Source organism: Canis lupus, chromosome 14 (genome assembly GCF_011100685.1).
Source record: "Canis lupus familiaris isolate Mischka breed German Shepherd chromosome 14, alternate assembly UU_Cfam_GSD_1.0, whole genome shotgun sequence".
NCBI lineage: Eukaryota > Metazoa > Chordata > Mammalia > Carnivora > Canidae > Canis > Canis lupus.
Window position 1 is genome coordinate 846729 of NC_049235.1, and position 21863 is coordinate 868591.

At 41.6% G+C, this 21863-nt stretch overlaps 1 protein-coding gene across 1 annotated transcript in view; it reads left to right on the plus strand.

Moving 5' to 3' along the window:
• OR6F1 (olfactory receptor family 6 subfamily F member 1) overlaps positions 1-17801 on the plus strand; it is a 70158-nt gene extending 52357 nt beyond the window's left edge. Inside the window, exon 3 of the mRNA XM_038557524.1 lies at positions 16856-17801. Coding sequence (XP_038413452.1) covers positions 16856-17801 — 946 coding nt within the window. The remainder of the gene's footprint in view (positions 1-16855) is intronic.
• The last annotated feature ends 4062 nt before the right edge of the window (positions 17802-21863 follow it).

The following is a 21863-nucleotide window of genomic DNA, read 5'->3' on the forward strand; positions in this document are numbered from 1 at the left end:
CATGGTCTTTTAATTGTTTGTCTCTTTTTTCCTCAGTTTCCCTCTTTGCCATCAACTTGTCTTCTATTTCACTCACTCATTTTCTACCTCATTAACCCTTGTCGTTAGGACCTGTAGTTTAAATTGCATCTCATTTAATTGATTTTCAATTTCTGCCTTATTAGATCTAAATTCTGCAGTCATGATGTCTCTTGAGTACTTTATGCTTTTTTCTAGAGCCACCAGTGGCTTTATAATAGTGCTTCTGAATTGGCTTTCTGACATTGAATTATAATCCAGATTTTGTAACTCTGTGGGAGAGAGGACTGTTTCTGATTTATTCTTTTGAGGTGAGGTTTTCCTTCTAGTTATTTTGCTGAGTGCATATGGCCAAAATCAAGTTGTATTGGGTAAAGGTGAAAAAAGAGAGGAGAAAGAAGGAAATAAGCTGAAAAAAAGAAAAAAGAAAAAAAGAAGAAAATAAAGAGAAAAAAAGAAAAAAGAGGCGGGGTAAGCATACAGAAGTCAAAAAAAAAAAAAACCACAAAAACAAAAAAAACAAAAAATAATGAGGAGTATCCTCTGATTCTGTATAGTGTAAATCCCCTGGAACTTTCCAGTGTTGTTTGGTCAATAATTTTTTTTTCCCCTGTCGGTGTAGCTGGTCTTCTGGGGGAGGGGCCTGCTGTGCTGTTTTTCAGGTGTTAGCATTTGGGGGAGCTGCTCAGCTCCTTGCCTAATGCAGGGCTCAGTGAAAGATGTTTAAGCTGTTTATCCGGTGAGGCCACTCTGAGTCTCAGTGGGGTTGTTTACCCTGTGAGGCCCCAGAGGAAGTATAGCAGTGGCAGTGGCCAGCTCTGGAGCCCTGGAATCAGCTCCTGCAGTAACAACAGAGCTCTCAGTCTGCCGGGGCCTGGATGCTCCGGGGGCGGGGCCGCTGATCTGCTTAGCGTGGGGCAGGAGTGTCTTTGCTGTCCTGTGCTATCCTGGCTTCTCCTTTCCCGGGGGGAGTGCCGGATCCTGGGCTGTGTCCCCGGTGCCGTTTTCTCCCGGGCTTTCGCTGTTGGATTCCCGCTCCCAGGGCCACGCAGCCCGTTCTGCACAGAGCCTCTGCAGAACTCCCAGGGCCGTGCAGCCCCCTCCGCGCTGAGCCGCTGCGGAGCCGCCTCCAACCTGCTCCCGAGGTCAGCCGGGCATGCGTTGCAGCCCTTTAGGGAGCTCCGATGGGGGGTGTTGCGGGCTCTCCCTGGGGCGCAGGTGCTCTGTTAGTGTCCCTGGGAACCTGAGGGCATCCCCGCCCCTCCTGGGATCCTGCTCCAACTCCCGGGAAGATTGGTGAACCCCCTGCTTCCCCAGGACGGGGCTTTCTTGTCCTGGGGACACTGGCCGTGGCCTTCGCCTGGGTCCTCGTGGGGCCCCTCCCTCTTGGATGCCTTTTGTTTCTTTATTTCTTTTTCCTCGTCTTCCTACCTTGATAGAAGCCTGAACAATTCTCACTGTAGCATTCCAGCTGTTCTCTCTTTAAATCTCAGGCTGAATTAGTAGATTTTCAGGATTATTTGAAGGTTATCTAGGTAATTTGGTGGGGACAGGTGATTGGGGACCCTTCTCTTCAGCCATCTTGCCTCGCCTCTGCCTCTTTGTTGTTGATTTTAATAAATTCTTTATAGATCTTGGATACTAGTCCTTTATCTGATAGTTCATTTGCAAATATCTTCTCTCATTCTGTAGGTTGTCTTTGAATTTTGTTGACTGTTTCTTTTGCTGTGCAGAAGCTTCTTACCTAATGAAGTACAATTCATTTTTATATCAGACTGTAAATTTCCAATTTTTTTCTCTTTTCCCACCTTAACTACAATATTTTACCACCTCTTCATTTTTAAGATTCTTCCATTTTAACTTTCCTGTTTCTACAATTACATGTCCTAGATATATTTTCCACTTTTAGATTCACTTCAATATACTCATCTGAATATTGGGAGATATACAAGATACATATTTTTTTATTTTGTGTTTTTTGTTTTCTCTGCTTCATTTTGTTCTACAATGGTGGAAGTTAATACCTTCTAAATCATGACCAGCATGCACCCAGCACCAAGGGTACACCATGCTGGATCATTCTGTGAGATTGCTGTTTCCCATTCTTCCCCCCTCTTTTATCTCATTTATGTTTTGATGTTCAATGTTGGGACCTTCTACAAGTATTTCTGTTTTATATAAATTTGGGATTAAGAGTTGTCTAACATAAAGAACTTAATATACCCAGAAACAAGATGATCACCCTCTAGAACCCCTCAGGTAGATTACATTCTCTCTTCACTACAACTTCATCACCACCACCATCTCCTAGTCCCCCCTTTTTATTCTCCATTTTTTCTTTTTTCTATTCTATTCTTCCTTGGGATTCTTGGCCTTTTATACTCCTTTTTTTAAAATTTGCTTTTCACTTTATTGGTCCTTTTATTTTTTTTCTGATTTTGTTTTCAATTTTTGGTCTCTGACCTGTCAGAATCATCTAGTGTGAAATTTATTTAGGTCATGGTTGATATTCTTGACTCAGCCCACTCATACAGCCACTCTGAACTGAGCAAAATGACTAGAAGGAAGAACTCACCACGAAATAAAGAATCAGAAAGAGTACTCTCTGCCATAAAGTTATAGGATACGGATTACAATTCGACATCAGAAAGCCAGGTCAGAAGCACAGTTACAAAGCTCCTGGTGACTCTGGACAAGAATAATGATTCAAGAGACTTTATGATGCAGAATTTGTATCTAATCGGGCCGAACTTAAAAATCAATTAAATGAGATGCAATCCAAACTGGAGGTCCTAACGATGAGGCTTAATGAGGTGGAAGAAAGAGTGAATGACATAGGAGACAAGTTGATGGCAAAGAAGAAAGCTGGTGTAAAAAGAGAAAAACAATTAAAAGACCATGAGGAAAGGTTAAGAGTAATAAATAATAGCTCCAGAAGGAAGAATCTACGTATAATTGGGGTCTCAGAAAATGCCAAAAGGGACAGACAGCCAGGAAAGATATTTGAACAAATCGTGGCTGAGAACTTCCCTAATTTGGGGAGGAAAACAGGGATTCAGATCCAGGAGATAGAGAGGTTCCCCCCAAATCAATAAAAACAGTTCAACACCTAGACATTTATTAGTGAAAGTTGTAAATTCCAGAAATAAAGGGAAGATTCTTAAAGCAGCAAGAGACAAGAGATACCTAACTTATCTGGAGAGAAATACCAGATCAACAGTGGACCTCTCCAAAGAGACCTGGAAGGCCAGAAAGTGCTAGCACAATATATTCAGGGTCCTAAATGAGAAAAACATGCAGCTAAGAATACTCTATCCAGCAAGGCTCTCATTCAGAATAGAAGGAGAGATAAAGAGCTTCCAAGATAAGCAGAAACTGAAAGCATCTGTGACCACCAAACCAGGTCTGCAAGAAATGTTAATGGGGGCCCTGTAAAAGAAAGAGAAAGCCCAAAGAAATAATCCACAAAACAGACTGAATAGATATTACAATGACACTAAATTCATCTCTTTCATTTAAAAAATTTTTTTAATTTATTTATTCATGAAAGATACAGAGAGGGAGAGAAGCAGAGACACGGGCAGAGGGAGAAGCAGGCTCCAGACAGGGAGCCCGATGTGGGACAGGATCCAGGGACTCCAGGATCACAACCTAGGCCAAAGGCAGGCGCTAAACCGCTGGGACACCGAGGGATCTCCAGTATATCTCTGAAATAGTAACTATGAACGTGAGTGGAATGTATTTGATCCCATCAAAAGACATAGGGTTTCAGACTGGATAAAAAAGCAAGAAACATCTATTCACTGTCTCAAGAGACTCATTTTTTATATTTGTATATTTTTATTTTTTTTAAATAATAAATTTATTTTTTATTGGTGTTCAATTTGTCAACATACAGAATAACACCCAGTACTCGTCCCGTCAAGAGCCCAACTCAGTGCCCACCACCCAGTCACCCCCACCCCCCACCCACCTCCCCTTCCACCACTCCTAGTTCATTTCCCAGAGTTAGGAGTCTTTATGTTCTGTCTCCCTTTCTGACATTTCCCACTTCTTTTTTCTCATTTCACCTTTATTTCCTTTCACTATCTTTTATATTCCCCAAATGAATGAGACCATATAATGTTTGTTCTTCTCCGATTGATTTATTTCACACAGCATAATACCCTCCAGTTCCATCCATGTTGAAGCAAATGGTGGGTATCTGTACTTTCTTATTTATTTTTATTTTTATTATTTTTTAATTTTTAATTTTTAAAGATTTTTTTAAATAATAAATTTATTTTTATTGGTGTTCAGTTTGCCAACATACAGAATAACACCCAGTGCTCATCCCGTCAAGTGCCCCCTTCAGAGCCTGACATCCACTCAAACCCACCCCCTGCCCTCCTCCCCTTCCAACACCTCTAGTTCGTTTCCCAGAGTTACGAGTCTTTATGTTCTGTCTCCCTTTATGATATTTCCCACACATTTCTTCTCTCTTCCCTTTTATTCCCTTTCAGTATTATTTATATTCCCCAAGTGAATGAGAACATATAATGTTTGTCCTTCTCCGATTGACTTACTTCACTCAGCATAATACCCTCTAAATCCATCCACATTGAAGCAAATCGTGGGTATTTGTCATTTCTAATGGCTGAGTAATATTCCATTGTATACAAAAACCACATCTTATTTATCCATTCATCTTTCCATGGACACCGAAGCTCCTTCCACAGTTAGGCTATTGTGGACATTGTTGCTAGAAACATCGGGGTGCAGGTGTCCCAGCGTTTCATTGCATCTGAACTTTGGGGTAAATCCCCAACAGTGCAATTGCTGGGTCGTCAGTCAGGTCTATTTTTAACTCTTTGAGGAACCTCCTCACAGTTTTCCAGAGTGGCTGCACCAGTTCACATTCCCACCAACAGTGTAAGAGGGTTCCCTTTTCTCCACATCCTCTCCAACATTTGTGGTTTCCTGCCATGTTAATTTTCCCCATTCTCACTGGTGTGAGATGGTATCTCATTGTGGTTTTGATTTGTATTTTCCTGATGGCAAGTGATGCAGAGCATTTTCTCATATGCATGTTGGCCATGTCTATGTCTTCCTCTGTGAGATTTCTGTTCATGTCTTTTGCCCATTTCATGATTGGATTGTTTGTTTCTTTGCTGTTGAGTTTAAGAAGTTCTATATAGATCTTGGAAACTAGCCCTTTATCTGATAGGTCATTTGCAAATATCTTCTCCCATTCTGTAGGTTGTCTTTTAGCTTTGTTGACTGTATCCTTTGCTGTGGAAAAGCTTCTTATCTTGATGAAGTCCCAATAATTCATTTTTGCTTTTGTTTCTTTTGCCTTCGTGATGTATCTTGCAAGAAGTTACTGCGGCCAAGTTCAAAAAGGGTGTTGCCTGTGTTCTCCTCTAGGATTTTGATGGACTCTTGTCTCACATTTAGATCTTTCATCCATTTTGAGTTTATCTTTGTGTATGGTGAAAGACAGTGGTCCAGTTTCCTTCTTCTGCATGTGGATGTCCAATTTTCCCAGCACCATTTATTGAAGAGACTGTCTTTCTTCCAGTGGATAGTCTTTCCTCCTTTATTGAATATTAGTTGACCATAAAGTTGAGGGTCCACTCTGGATTCTGTATTCTGTTACATTGATCGATGTGTCTGTTTTTGTGCCAGTACCACACTGTCTTGATGACCACAGCTTTGTAGTACAACCTGAAATCCGGCACTGTGATGCCCCCAGCTATGTTTTTTTTTTTTAATTCCCCTGGTTATTCGGGGTCTTTTCTGCTTCCACACAAATCTTAAAACAATTTGTTCTACCTCTTTGAAGAAAGTCCATGGTACTTTTAATAGGGATTGCATTAAACGTGTAAATTGCCCTGGGTAACATTGACATTTTCACAATACTAATTCTGCCAATCCATGAGCATGGATATTTTTCCATCTCTTGGTGTCTTCCTCGATTTCTTTCAGAAGTGTTCTGTAGTTTTTAGGGTATAGATCCTTTCCTTCTTCGGTTGGGTTTATTCCTAGGTATCTTATGCTTTTGGGTGCAATTGTAAATGGGATTGACTCCTTAATTTCTCTTTCTTCAGCCTCATTGTTAGCGTCTAGAAATGCCACTGACTTCTGGGCATTGATTTTGTATCCTGCCACACTTCAAGTTGCTGTATGAGTTCTAGCAATCTTGGGGTGGAGGCTTTTGGGTTTTCTATGTAGAGTATCATGTCATCGGCGAAGAGGGAGTTTGACTTCTTCTTTGCCAATTTGAATGCCTTTAATGTCTTTTTGTTGTCTGATTGCTGAGGCTAGGACTTCCAGTATGTTGAATAGCAGTGGTGAGAGTGGACATCCCTGTCTTGTTCCTGATCTTAGGGAAAGGCTCCCAGTGCTTCCCCATTGAGAATGCTGTTTGCTGTGGGATTTTCGTAGATGGCTTTTAATATGTTGAGGAATGTTCCCTCTATCCCTCCACTCTGTAGAGTTTTGATCAGGAAAGGATGCTGTATTTTGTCAAATGCTTTCTCTGCATCTAATGAGAGGATCTTATGGTTCTTGGTTTTTCTCTTGGTGATATGATGAATCACATTGATTGTTTTAGGAGTGTTGAACCAGCTTTGTGTCCCGCGGATAAGTCCTACTTGGTCATGGTGAATAATTTTCTTAATGTACTGTTGGATCCTATTGGCTAGTATCTTGTTGAGAATTTTTGCATCCATGTTCATCAGGGATATTGGTCTGTAATTCTCCTTTTTGGTGGGGTGTTTGTCTGGTTTTGGAATTAAGGTGATGCTCTGCCAGCCCTTTCTTGCCTGCCAGGTCTCTGTGGAGAGGTCTGCCGTTACCCTAATACTCTTCCCCATAAAAGTCAAGGATTTCTTTTCCCTTGCTGCTTTAAGGATCTTCTCTTTATCTTTGGAATTTGCAAGCTTCACTATTAAATGTTGAGGTGTTGAACGGTTTTTATTACTTTTTTGAGGCGATCTCTCTATTTCCTGAATCTGAATGCCTGTTTCCCTTCCCAGATTAGGAAAGTGTTCAGCTATGATTTGTTCAAATACATATTCTGGCCCTCTTTCCCTTTCAGCGCCCTCCGGAACCCCAATTAAATGAAGGTTTTTCTTCCTCAGGCTGTCATTTATTTCCTTTAATCTATCCTCATGGTCTTTTGTTTGTCTCTTTTTTCCTGTTTCCCTCTTACCATCAACCTGTCTTCTATGTCACTCACTCCTTCTTCCACCTCATTAACCCTCGTCGTTAGGACTTCTAGTTTGGATTGCATCTCATTCAATTGATTTTTAATTTCTGCCTGGTTGGATCTAAATTCTGCAGTCATGAAGTCTCTTGAGTCTGTTATGCTTTGTTCTAGAGCCACCAGTAGCTTTATAATAGTGCTTCTGAATTGGCTTTCTGACATTGAGTTGTAATCCAGGTTTTGTAACTCTGTGGGAGAGAGGACTGTTTCTGATTCTTTCTTTTGAGGGGAGATTTTCCTTCTAGTCATTTTGCTCAGTGCAGAGTGGCCAAAAGCAAGTTGTATTGGGAAAGGGAGAAAAAGAGAGGAGAGAAAGAAGGAAAGAAAAGAGAAAAAGAGAAAAAAAGGAAGAAAAAAAGAAAAAAAAAGAGAAAAAAAGAGAAAGAAAAAGAAAGAGGAAAAAATTGTGTGGTGGAAGCAAACAAATCAAAAAGCAAAAGAAAAAAAAAGAAAAACAAAAAACAAAACAAAAAAAAATGGGGGAGTATCTTCTGATTCTGTATACTTTAAGTCCCTTGCCTTCCCCTGGAACTTGTCCGTCTAGCTGGTTCTGGGGGAGGGGCCGGTTGTGCTCATTTTCAGGTGTGAGCACTTGGGGGAGCTGCTCCGCCCCCTGCCTGTTGCAGGGCTTATTGGGGGTTGTTTACCCGGTGAGGCCCCAGGAGGGACAACCGCAGTGGCGGCGGCCAGCTCTGGAGCCCTAGAGTCAGCCTCCGCAGTAACTCCGGAGCTCTCTGTCTGCAGGGGCTTGGATGATCTGGGGGCGGGGCCGCTGATCTGCTCAGCTCGGGGCAGGAGCGTCCTTGCTGTCCTGGGCCCTCCTGGCCTCTGCCTGTCCCGGGGGGAGGCCGGATGCTGGGCTGTGTCCCGGCGCCCTGTGCTCCAGGGCCTGCGCTGTTGGATTCGCGCTCCTACCCCGCAGCCCCCTCCGCGGAGCCGCCCCCGAGCCCCTCCAGCTGCTCCGCGTCCCGCAGTGCACGCTGCAGCCCTTAGGGAGCTCGGAGCACTCCCCCGGGGCGCAGGTGTCTGTTAGTGTCCCCGGGAGCCCGAGGGCATCCCCGCCCTCCTGGGTCCTGCTCTAACTCCCTGCGAGCCCCTTTCCGCCCGGGAAGGTTGGTGCAGCTCCCGCTTCTCCGGGACGGGGCTCTCCTGTCCTGGGGACACTCGCCCCGGCCTCAGCCCAGCTCCTCCGGGGCCCCTCCCCCTTGGATGCCTTTTGTTTCTTTATTTCTTTTTTCCCCCGTCTTCCTACCTCGATAGAAGCGCAAACTCTTCTCACTGTAGCATTCCAGCTGTTCTCTCATAAATCTCAGGCCAAATTTGTAGGTTTTCAGGATGATTTGAAGTTTATCTAGGTAATTTGGTGGGGCCAGGTGACTTGGGGACCCTACTCTTCTGCCATCTTGCCCCTCCTCTTGTGGTGAGTTTTTCCTTCTAGTCATTTTGGTCAGTGCAGAGTGGTAAAAAACAAGTTGTACTGGAAAAGGGAGAAAAAGAGAGAAAAAAAGCTGGAGGAAGAAACAAAACAAAAAACAAGGGGGAGTATCCTCTGATTCTATATACTCTGTATCCCTTGAGTTCTCCTGGAATTTTCCAATGCTTCTTTGTCAATAAATTGCTTTTCCCCTGTCCTTCTAGCTGGTCTTCTGGGGGAGGTGTCTGCTGTGCTGATTCCGAGGTGTGCACATCTGGGGAAGCTCCCCATCCCTCTGCCAGGTGCAGGGCTCAATATGAGCTGTTTATCCTGTGAGGCCCCTTGTCAGTCCCAGGTACCAGGCGACACCAGGAGTAGGATCAACAGTGGCAGCAGCCAGCTCTCCAGGTTTGGAGTCATCTCTTGCAGTAACTACTGCAGTTCCCAGTTTGCAGGGGCCTGGATGCTCTGGGGGCAGTAGGATCATCCTTGCTCTCCTCTGTCCTCCTGGCCTCTGCCTCTCTCAGGGGGAGTGCCGGTTTTTGGGCTGTGTCCCCCAGCACCCTGGGCTTTAGGACCTGCACCGCTGGAATCCTGCTCCTGTGGCCCCGCAGACCCCTCCCCGCAGAGCAGCTGCCTGAGCAGCCATGGGAACTGTTCCTAAGGCCCCGCTGGGCATGCGCTGCAGCACTTTAGGGAGCTCCAACGGCGGTGTGTGTCGCGCAGTTCCTCTGTTAGTGCTCCTGGGAGCCTGAGTGCATCCCCGCCCCTCCTGGGATCCCGAGCTTCCTGCGAGTGCCTTTCTGTCAGGGAATATTGGTAAAGCTCCTGCTCTCAGGGACTTGGCTTTCCTGGCTGGGGGCACTCGCCCCACGGCCTTAGCCAGTTCCTCGTGGGGGCCCCCTCCCCTTTGGATGCTTTTTTATTTCTTTATTTTTTTGTTTTCCTACCTTGATAGAAACACCAACTCTTCTCACTGTAGCATTCCAGCTGTTCTCTCTTTAAATCTCAGGCCAAATTTGTAGGTTTTCAAGATGATTTGAAAGTTATCTAGGTACGTTGGTGGGGACAGGTAACTTGGGGACCCTACTTTTCCGCCATCTTGCCCACCTCCTCAACTAGCTTTTCACATCAGGGATGTAGGAAGTATCTTAACAAGGGGCACGATGGAAGGAATCTGCTTTACCTCGGAGAATCAGTCATTCTTGTATGTGATTTCCACTATTTTCACACATACTGTTTAGGAAACTTTCTGAACATTAGTTGTGGTGATACAATGTAAAGACACTGTGCTTACCACTTAGAAGGAGCATTGCATGAAAGCAGCTATCAACTAGCCTCTCACCTAGGGGAGTCAGAAGCTAACTCCAGTCAAGGTGAGGAGGCACCATGGAAATATGCTGTACTGAATTCAGAGACCCAAGCATTCTAGGCCTGCAGCTTGGGAGTAGCCTCTCACCCTTGGGAGGAGGAAACTAGCTGCACAGGAGTGGAGGGCCCATGAAAATGCTACATAGTGCACTGTGAGCCACCCGTGTTCTTGGAGAGCAGCTTTGCATTATCCTCTCACCTACTCTCCTTAAAATCTAGATCAAAAGCCCCAGTGGAGGCTCATAGGAAGTGAAGCCTACTGCGCTATGAGAAACAAGCATTCCTTGCAGGCAGCTCTTGAAAAGCCTCTAACATAGGGGAGTTAGAAACTACGTCCGCAGTAGGTGTGGAACTCTGAGGTACAGGCCCTGTGCTCAACACTCAGAAAGAAGCATTCCTTGAATGCAGCTTTCAACTAGCCTCTCACCTAAGAGAGTTAGAAGCTAGTTCCATTCTAGGTGAGGCACTGCCATGGAATAGTGATGTATGAATTCTGAGACACAAGTGGTCCTGGGCCTGCAACTTGCTACTAGCCTCTCCCCACTTAAGGATAAAGGTAGCTCCACAGTTTTGGAAGGCCCATGGAAATTCAATGTAGTGACCTGTCAGCAACTGTAAATCCTGGAAAGCAGCTTTCCACTATATTCTCTCCTCCTGGCCTTCAACTCTAGATCAAGGTACCTGTGCGGGCTCACGGAAATGCAGCCTACTGCACTCTGAGAAACAAGTGTTCAATACATGCAGCTTCTGACAAGACTCTAACATAAGCAATTAGAATCTATGTCAACAGTTGATGTGCAGGCCATTGGAAGTGTACTGTACATAACTCCAAGAAAGAAGGGTTCCTTGAATCAGCTGTTAACTTGTCTCTAAGCAAAAGATGCCTGGGGTCACCTGGGCTACTCAGTAGCTGGGTGGCTGATTTCAGGTGGTTATTCTGGGATCCGGGATTGATTTCCGCATCCATCTACTGTAAAGAGCCTGCTTCTCCCTTGCCAATGACTCTGCCCCTCTTCCTCTCTGTCTCTTTAAAAAGATTTAAAAAAAATCTTTTAAAAATGGATTAAAAAACTAAGAAAATAAAAAGAAGCCTGACCACCTCGACAGTGGGTGGCTTTGGGATCACTAGAGGTATACTGTACTTAAGTCTGAGAAAGAAGAATTCTCTGAATGCAGCTTTCATCTAGCTTTTCACGTCGGGAATTAGGAAGATTTTTTAACATGGGACACAATGGAAGGATCTTGCTTTGACTCAGAGAATTGATCATTCTTGTATACCATTTCCACTAGACTCACACATACTGGTTAAGATCCTTTCTGAATATTAGGTGTGGTGATGCAATGGAAAGGCGCTGTGCTTACCACTTAGAAGGAGCATTCCATGAAAGCAGCTATCAACATAGCCTCTCACCTATGGGAGTTAGAAGCTAGCTCCACTCTAGGTGAGGAGGTGCCATGGAAATGTGCTCTACTGAATTTGGAGACCCAAATATTCTGGGCCTGCAGCTAGTGAGTAACCTCCCACCCACGGGAGGAACAAGTGGAGTGGAGGGACCAATAAAAAGCTATGTAAAAAAAAAAAAAAAACCTATGTAGTGAATGGTGAGCAACCAGCATTCCTGAAGACCAGGTTTGCACTACCCTCTCATCTACCGGCCTTAGACCTAGATCCAAAGCACTTGTGGGAGAGATCAATGTAGATATAGACAGATATAGGTGTAGATTTAGATGTAGAGTTAGATATTACTTAGTCATGCAAAAGAATGAAATATTGCCATTTGCCATGACATGGATGGAACAGGTGACTATTATGCTAAGTGAAATAAGTCAGTCAGAGTAAGACAAGTATTATATCATTTCACTCACATATGGAACTTCAGGACAAAGTAAATGAATTTAGGAGAAACAGAAGATAAACTAAAGGAAAACAACAACAACAAAAAAACAAAACCAGAGAGGCAAACCAGGAGACAATCTCTTAACTGTAAGGAACAAACTGATGGTTACCAGAGGGGAGATAAGTGGGGAGATGGGTCAAATAGGTGATGGGAATGGAGTGCACTTGTCCTGATGAGCCTGTGTTATGTATAGAATTGTTAAATCACTATGTTGTACACTAGCAACTAACATTATATGTTAACTATATTGGAATTAAAATTTTGAAAAACTTTAAAGATTTTCAGAAATTATTAGAATCCATTGAATATTTGTATTTTCTAAGAACCTGCACAGAGAAAAAAGATCCACATTGATATTTGTAATCCCAAGAAAATATCCTTTCCTGTTCCATGTAGAATCTTTATTAAATTATAATGTTATTTAAATCAAATGCTTGAAAATAATTTGAAACCCCCGTTTGGAAAGATCTCTTCTTGAGCTAGCCCTAAGTACTCAAGAGAGAGAACTAAATTGTCACCTTCTCCCATAAGATTCATGCACATATAAGTAATTACTCAACAGCAAATTATTTTCGGTATGGAAGTCATTAAGTGGAAGATGGAGATTGAGAAAATGTAAAACACGAAACTAAAGTTGAATGTAGCTAAGACTGAGTTTGATCAGAAAAAAAGGAGGAAAAAAATAGAGAAAGACTAAGAACAAGTTTCAAAAGCTATGGAAACTTAAGCTGATCAAACAGTACTGACTATTGAAAGAAAATTGTGTAAAATTTTAAGATAACCAAATGAAAAAGAAGAAAGGGAGATAAAATGTTTGTAGTAGAAATACAATACTTTAAAATTAAGAATATCATGGAAGAAAAAAAACGGAAAGGATAAAGTACAAAGACAGAATTTATGAATTTTATGTGTATGGTAAAAAGTATGACAACTGGGTAAGTGAACAGGGTTATTCTGTGTCACTTGTATTCTATTCAATACTTGATCAATGAATGGGTAAATTTGTTGTCACAGATTTGTTCTATAATATATAGACATCATAACATTTAATTAATATCTGAAATTTCCTATGATTCAGAAACAATATAAATGTAGTTATTTTTGCTAAAATAGTGCATGCTTAAATGAAAAAAAATGTTTTTTATGTATTCAAAAATCATTTTCCAGATGTAAGAAATTAAAATTATTTACTGAACTCTGTCAGTAAATTGTTAAAAATTCAAATACTTTCTTATAAAAAAGATCAACTGATTTTTTTCTCTTTTTAAAAATATTTTATTTATTTATTTGAGACAGAGAAAAAGGGAGGATAAGCAGGGGTAGCTGCAGAAGGAGAGGGAGAAGTTTCCCCGCTGAGCTGGAAGCCCACTGTGTGACTCCATACCTGGAGGATCCTGGCATCATGACCTGAGCTGAAGACAGTCACTTAACCCCCTGTGCCACTCAGGTGTCCCTAAACTGATTATTTAATTGAGAAACCAAAAGACTATTTAAAACCAGTAAATAAAACTAAGTTTTAAGAAACTTTGTCATATGTCAAAATCCCCATAGATTTTTCATCTTAGAATTAATACTAAATATATTCAAAACACAGCAATATATGCAAGCTTTAAAATATGGAACATAGTTATCACATATATCAAGTAAATATTATTACTTCATGACATGTGACAGATTCAACAATATAATTGGAAATTAAATCTGAGAATGCCATTTCATAATATATTAATGGATATTCTATTTATTCTCTGATCTGTAGTCATTACATGGTTTTTTGATTTTGAAAATGGAAAATGATAGTATAATTATTTTATTCACATTACTTATTGATTTAAGATAGAATCCTTTCATACTAATAGATCTTAGAATGGCATTGACAATGAATTCTATTTGAATATAAATAAAAATATAATTTATTTGAACCTGTCAGACATAGCAGAGACCTATTTATTTTTTTATTTTATTTTATTTATTTTATTTTATTTTATTTTATTTTATTTTATTTTATTTTATTTTATTTTATTTTTTAGCAGAGACCTATTTAAAAAGAATCTCTAAAAGTAGCAGCTCCAAAGTGCTGTGGCTCTGCTATTGAACTTACAGAACTGACAGTCACAACTCCACTGGGGGCAGCTTCTGTAGCATCTATGTGTTTCCGTTTTCTCATCTTTAAAATTAGTAGAATAAGAATAAAACCAAAGTAATAGGATTTACAATAATCGTGTTAGAAAATAGCCTAATGACTTCCAAGTAAGCATACACTCTCGATTGGATGCTGTTAGCTGTTATTATGAATTTACATTTATATGGCAGCTCCTCAACTAAATTTTTAGAGATTAATTAAATACCAAAGACATTAACAATAGCCATCAATACTTTGAGCTAGAAAATTGTTACATATATTGGTTGGGTGTGAGTGATACAGATGTTGGATATAATAGCTTTAAGAAATTTGTGAAAGCCATTATTTAGCATATTTGCTGATGAGCACCTTTTATGTTTTTTATTGTTCTGTCTCATCCTTCAATGTCTAAATTAAGATATAATTATTTTTTTAATTAGGATAATCAATTAATAATCTAGATCCTTTATTACCAGACAAACCTGGGAAGAGTCATGTCATCACCATGATCTTCATATTCTTCATTAAAAAATATATATAAAGATATTAGATCCTTGCTCCTCAGATTAGAGTCCTCAGCCAGGGAGGCCTTCTGTAAATTTGTGTGCAGTGCAGAATCACAGGACTGACTCCAGATGAGTGAATTAGAATCTTTATTTTGACATCACCCACAAGTGATTCACACATCCATTAGATCTCGGGATTACTTCTCTAGAAGACATTGAAGTCCCATTCTGCCATAACTGAGGTATTACCTACCATGTGGACCCATATAAATATGCCTGTTGACATTAGATACATGTAATGTTTCTTCTAAGATTTATGGAGATGATATTTCTTTTGGAGGGTATAAGATGTGATAGGTGAGGATGGAGAGAGGGGACCTTCTTTCATAAGGGAATATGGAGATTGAGGCACCAGGTCCACTTAGACTTTGTTCAAACTGCTTCTCAAGTGTAGGTGTTAGCCACCTGCATGTTTGACAATAGGAGATCCTAAATAATTTTCTAATTTATATGTTCTGTCCTCAAAAAGAAGCATTCAGAAATGGATTACACAAATTTGTTTAAAGTCCTTTATTTAATGGTAACATAAGAGGAAACTGATGATCTTAATGACAAAGAGAAACGTATTTTCAATATCTGAAGTTTTTAAAAATGGACTTAATATTATATATTGCATAGTAAAAATGATCGTCATTATTTTTCTGTCACTCAATTATTCTTGATTAAATCTAAATTAACTGGTATATATTTAAGTTTTTTTTTAATTTTTTTATTTATTTATGATAGTCACAGAGAGAGAGAGAGGCAGAGACACAGGCAGAGGGAGAAGCAGGCTCCATGCACCGGGACCCTGACGTGGGATTCGATCCCGGGTCTCCAGGATCGCGCCCTGGGCCAAAGGCAGGCGCCAAACCGCTGTGCCACCCAGGGATCCCTATATTTAAGTTTTTATTTAAATTCCAATTAGTTAGGTGATGGAGATTAAAGAGTGCACTTGTCATGAGCACTGGATGTTGTATATAACCATGGAATCACTGAATATACACCTGAATCTAATATTACGCTCTGTGTTGAGTAACTAGAACTTAAAGAATCCTTTTTAAAAAATCTAGTTTTGGGATCCCTGGGTGGCGCAGCGGTTTGGCGCCTGCCTTTGGCCCAGGGCACGATCCTGGAGACCCAGGATCGAATCCCACGTCAGACTCCCGGTGCATGGAGCCTGCTTCTCCCTCTGCCTGTGTCTCTGCCTCTCTCTCTCTCTCTCTGTGACTATCATAAATAATAAATAAAAATAAAAAAAAATAACTAGTTTTGCCGGTGCCTGGATGGCTCAGTGATTGAGAGTCTTCCTTTGTCTTGGGCTGTGATCCCGGGTTCCTGAGATTGAGTCCCACATTGGGCTCCCTGCAGGGAGTCTGCTTCTCCCTCTGCCTGTGTCTCTGCCTCTCTCTGGGTCTCTCATGAATAAATAAATAAAATCTTAAAAAAAACTAGTTTCAAAATGATCTGCTTTTATCCTGTTCTCAATGTAATCATTCCAAATAAATATCAAGATGTCTTAGATTCAGGAAATAGCTGCCTTAAGTGCATTGTTCAATATGGAAATACTTTTTGGTGCAAAGAATTTACCACATTAGTAAGTTTAAACATGGCATTTGCAAGGTCAGAGAAGACAAAAGTAAGTTTATACTAATTTAAAACTTCTTATATTTTACTTCTAAACATTATTTTTGAGGTCAGAAGTTATAAATTAGAAGACCAATTCAAAATTCGAAGTGTCAAATATTAATGTGACAAGAATCTACATTCGAGACACAAAGAAAAAAAAGGAGGAAAACGTATTTTCATTTAAGGACCAGGTAGAAAATGTCTAGTAACAAAATAGTGAACTGTGTCAAGTGACATGATTATCCTTCTGTGTGTTTAGATGTGATCTATGGCTATTCTTGGGCATGTTGAGAATGGGATGATGCAGGTCCAAAGACTGCATTTGAATATTGGATCTGAAGTGTAACCATGGGTGCAGTCTTTGTAAAAAATGCTAAAACGTTTCTCACAGAAGTCTCTTCAACCACTAATTGGTGATAATAGCACATCTATATCCATATTATTAAATTACTTTATATTAGCCATACATAGTTCCAAATACAAAGCAGGCACTCAACATGTTAGACTGTTAGTCTGCGTTCAGTTACTGAGGCACGCTAATGAATCCTTTTATTTCTCTAGGACTGTGTGATTGGATTAAAAGCCTCAGTGAATGGTCTCTATTTACAGGTATACCTCAGTATTTTCAATGGGCACAGACAATGCAACCCGTCACCAGGATTTTCTCCTGCTGGGCTTTCCTGGGTCCCAGGTCCTTCAGCTATCTCTCTTTATGCTTTTTCTGGTAATGTACATTCTCACAGTGGGTGGGAACATGGCTATCTTGATGCTGGTGAGTACCTCCCACCAGCTACATACCCCGATGTACTTCTTTCTGAGCAACCTTTCTTTCTTGGAGATTTGGTATACCACAGCTGCAGTCCCCAAAGCCCTGGCCATCCTTCTGGGGAGAAGCCAAACCATAACATTTACTGGCTGCCTTTTGCAGATGTACCTTGTTTTCTCATTGGGCTGCACAGAGTACTTCCTCCTGGCAGCCATGGCTTACGACCGCTATCTGGCCATCTGCTATCCTCTACACTATGGGGCCATCATGAATAGCCTGCTCTCAGCACAGCTAGCCCTGGGATCATGGCTGTGCGGTTTTCTGGCCATTTCAGTGCCCACAGCTCTCATCAGCACCCTGTCCTTCTGTGGTTCCCGCACTATCAACCACTTCTTCTGTGACATTGCACCCTGGATCACCCTGGCTTGTACCAGCACACAGGCCGTGGAACTCGTGGCCTTTGTGATTGCTTTTGTGGTCATCCTGAGTTCATGCCTCATCACCTTGGTCTCCTACATCTATATCATCAGCACAATTCTCAGGATCCCTTCGGCCAGCAGCAGGAGCAAAGCCTTCTCCACATGCTCTTCACATCTCACTGTGGTGCTCATCTGGTATGGGTCCACCATCTTTCTTCATGTCCGCCTCTCCATCAAAGAGTCCTTGGACCTGACCAAAGCCATTCATGTCCTGAACACTGTGGTGACTCCAGTTCTAAATCCCTTCATCTACACTCTCCGTAATAAAGAAGTAAGGGAAACTCTGCTGAAGAAGTGGAAGGGGAATTAAACCACCCTCAACAAAATAAATCTGTAAATTATCTCATATCTCTCCAAGTAAGAATATGAGGGGAAGGGGAAGGCAAAATGTTCCTTGATACAGGAGAGAAAATAAACTGAAGGAAAACCAAAACAGAACAAAACCTGTATATACTTGTTCTACATTTTAATATATGATTGGAAATGGGGTTCTTGACATAAGTAAACTGGACTCTTAAGAAATAAAGAATGTGTACACTGAGTTATGTTTGTCTTTGACTTTCATTTATAAAACTTGGTGCTCTGAGAATGGTGTATTACTAAATAAACTTTAAATTCTTGTCCCTTTAAAAAATGTCCTTGATCATATAAGGAAAAACTTTTGAGAGACGTATTTTTGAAATATGAAGTAGAAAAAAATAGGGAAAGTTTGAATGAGTAAAGAGATATGTGAAATCAGAGTGTGCAAATATTTAAATATACTATTTTCTGGATAAAATACAGTAAAAAGGTATATACAAAATGATAACTATCATTTGCCACATTTGTTTAACAAGGATAGTGAACAAAGCAATCTAAAAAATCAGGTGACAAAAAGTGGATAGAGATACACAGTGGAAGTAGATACACAGGACAGCAGGAGGGTTTGAAAAAAGCAAGAGAAGTCCCTCACATAACGTTTTGTCCCTAGAAAAGAAAAAATACTAATTCCGATTATTAGCATGTCATGAAGATAATCGTGATAGTTACTTTATTTCCTTCTGGTAACATTTTTTTAGGGAGCAAGATACATTTCTTTGAACCATCAGCCAGTCAAAGGTTCATTTCCCTCTCCTTATCCCATTTTCCATGGTTGTGTGTTAGTAGCAGCAAAGAGAGGCTTAGCAGACTGAACAAGTCTAGAGATAGAATCTGTCCCATTCTGCGTTGTCTTACACATACACAAATAGGGCTGCTTGTCAAAGGAGAGAAGCCTGTGGGACTGAGTAGCAGCTAACCCTTAGATTCTGTATATTTGTGTTAATTTAAATATTTTTTAGATTACCACTCAAAAATGAAATGGGATGAGGATAGAAAAAGAAGACTATATATTTGAAAGGAATAGGACAAAAATATGTCATTGTGAGAGTCATAATATACATTTTCAAAAACTATATCTATATTTATCTATATTTAAAGTTTATCACTTAAAATACCATAATGATATGATGTACATGTGATCTGATTTACTTTATTTACTGCAAAAAATTCTAAGCTTTACAAATTTAAAAAAAAGCACAAAAAGTTGCACAGATTTTTTTGTTGACAATGAATATGTATAGCACTTTGCTTGCTTGTGGTGGTATCATTGGTATATGTACATGTCCAAAATAGTCTATATGTATATATAAATTTGTCTATTTTCTGTTGTATCAATTATACCTCAATAGGGCTCAAAATAAGAAATTACTAAGCTAATTTTTGGGGATTTCTAAGAATCAATACTTTTAACAAGAATCATATTGCTACTTTCTGACTACAAATACCAATCCTGCTTCAGTGGGTGAAACACCAACTCTCAAAAATCAAAAGGAATTGTTACTATTAATCTCAGTGAAAGTTATCTTTAATACCATGCCCACTTCTTCTGTACACCTCACTGTAACAAAACTCAGGAAATAGTTTTCAGCTTTCTTTAAAAAGAGTTTATTTATGAGAGAGAGAGAGAGAGAGAGAGAGAGAGAGGCAGAGACAGGCAGAGATAGGCAGAGGCAGAAGGAGACTCCCTGCAGGAAGCCTTATTCAGGACTCAATCATGGGACTCTAGGATCACACCCTGAGTCAAAGGTAGATGATCAACTGCTGAGCCACCCAGGCATCCCAAGTCTTCAGCTTTTAAAGTCAGTGAGGATTTACCCCAAATATACAGATGCAGTGAAACACCGTAACACCTGCACCCCAATGTTAATAGCAGCAATGTCCACAATAGCCAAACTGTGGAAGGAGCCTCAGTGTCCATCGAAAGATGAATGGATAAAGAAGATGTGGTGTGGGCGACCACGAACTAGCTGGAGTAACTGAACCAAACCAGGCCCGAACTTGCGTCCCTCATTCACTCAAAAGGCTCGAGAGCCTAAAGGGTGAATGGTTGGTAGACGCTTGAGAAAGGGCTTGAGCAATGGTTCTCAGGGCTCGCTTGTACGTAATTGCCCACATAACACAATAGATAAAACTTATTCTGACCTGGTCATAAATGTAAATAAGGGTCTGTGCTGTCCTTGCTGGTCTGTTTACCATACCTAATATTCCTTTAAAGTATGCACTTCTGGAGCAACAAGCTTATCTATTTACCAAGGTCTTCTGGCACCCGTAAGTCTGTCTTACAGGCTGAGAAAGGGGAACTTTGGAGAGTTTCACAAACCTGCTAAAAATAAACACCTTCTTGGCTTTGTTTTGCTCATGCTATAAAATTTTGTATAACCTTGAATAAAGCTGGCACTGCTTGGACATCATCCACTGTGTCCCTCCTGTCCCCATCTCTTTACTTTTTTTTTTATTTTCCTCATCCCCTTATCCTCAGGACCCTGATCGTGTTGCCACAGTGCGCATAACAATGTGGTTTATGTATACAATGGAATATTACTCAGCCATTAGAAATGACAAATACCCACCATTTGCTTCGACATGGATGGAACTGGAGGGTATTATGCTGAGTGTAGTAAGTGAATCAGAGAAGGACAAACATTATATGGTCTCATTAATTTGGGGAGTACAAAAAGTAGTAAAAGGGAATTAAGGGGAAAAGAGAGAAAATGAGTGGGAGATATCAGTGAGGGTGATAAAACATGAGAGACACCTAACTCTGGGAAACAAACAAGGGGTAGTGGAAGAGGAGGTGGGTGGAGGGTTGGGGTGACTGGATGAACGGCATTGAGGGGGGACACTTGATGGGATGAGCACTGGGTGATATGCTATATGTTGGCAAATTGAACCCCAATAAAAAATAAAAAAAAATAAAGTCAATGAGTGAAAGACTCTCGGTTTGACATAATATTGTATCAAAGATTTAATGATAAGTGAAGAAAATCAGTGAGAATAAGCAAAATACATTCATTAACTCAACTTTCTCCTCCTCTGCTGATTTAAAAAAATTTAATAATAATTTGCATGATATATTAACAAGTAAACATAATAGCTGGATATTTTATTTTTCTTTCTTTTTTACTAAAATGATTATTTTCTAAGTTTAAATTCCAGCTAGGTAACATACAGTGCAATATTAGTTCAAGGTGTAGAATTCAGTGATTCTTCATTTAACATATTACATCTGGAGGGAGGGGCAAGATGGGGGAAGAGTAGGGTCCCCAAGTCACCTGTCCCCACCAAATTACCTAGATAACTTTCAAATATTCTTGAAAATCTACAAATTCAGCCTGAGATTTAAAGAGAGAACAGCTGGAATGCTACAGTGAGAAGAGTTTGCTCTTCTATCCAGGTAGGAAGATGGGAAAAAAGAAATAAAGAAACAAAAGGCCTCCAAGGGGGAAGGGCCCCGCGAGGAGCCGGGCTGAGGCCGGGGCGAGTGTCCCCAGGACAGGAGAGCCCCGTCCCGGAGAAGCAGGAGCTGCACCGACCTTCCCGGGCGGAAAGGGGGTCGCAGGGAGGTGGAGCAGGACCCAGGAGGGCGGGGATGCCTCGGGCTCCCGGGGACACTGACAGACACCTGCGCCCCGGGAGAGTGCGCCGAGCTCCCTAAGGGCTGCAGCGCGCACGGGGGGACCCGGAGCAGCTCGGGGGGCTCGGGGGCGGCTCCGCGGAGGGGGCTGCGGGGCGGGAGCAGCTCGGGGGGCTCGGGGGCGGCTCCGCGGAGGGGGCTGCGGGGCGGGAGCAGCTCGGGGGGCTCGGGGGCGGCTCCGCGGAGGGGGCTGCGGGGCGGGAGCAGCTCGGAGGGGCTCGGGGGCGGCTCCGCGGAGGAAGCTGCGGGGCGGGAGCAGCTGGGGGGGCTCGGGGGCGGCTCCCCGGAGGGGGCTGCGGCGGGAGCGCGAATCCAACAGCGCAGGCCCCAGCACAGGGCGCCGGACACAGACCAGGATCCGGCCTCCTTCGGGACAGG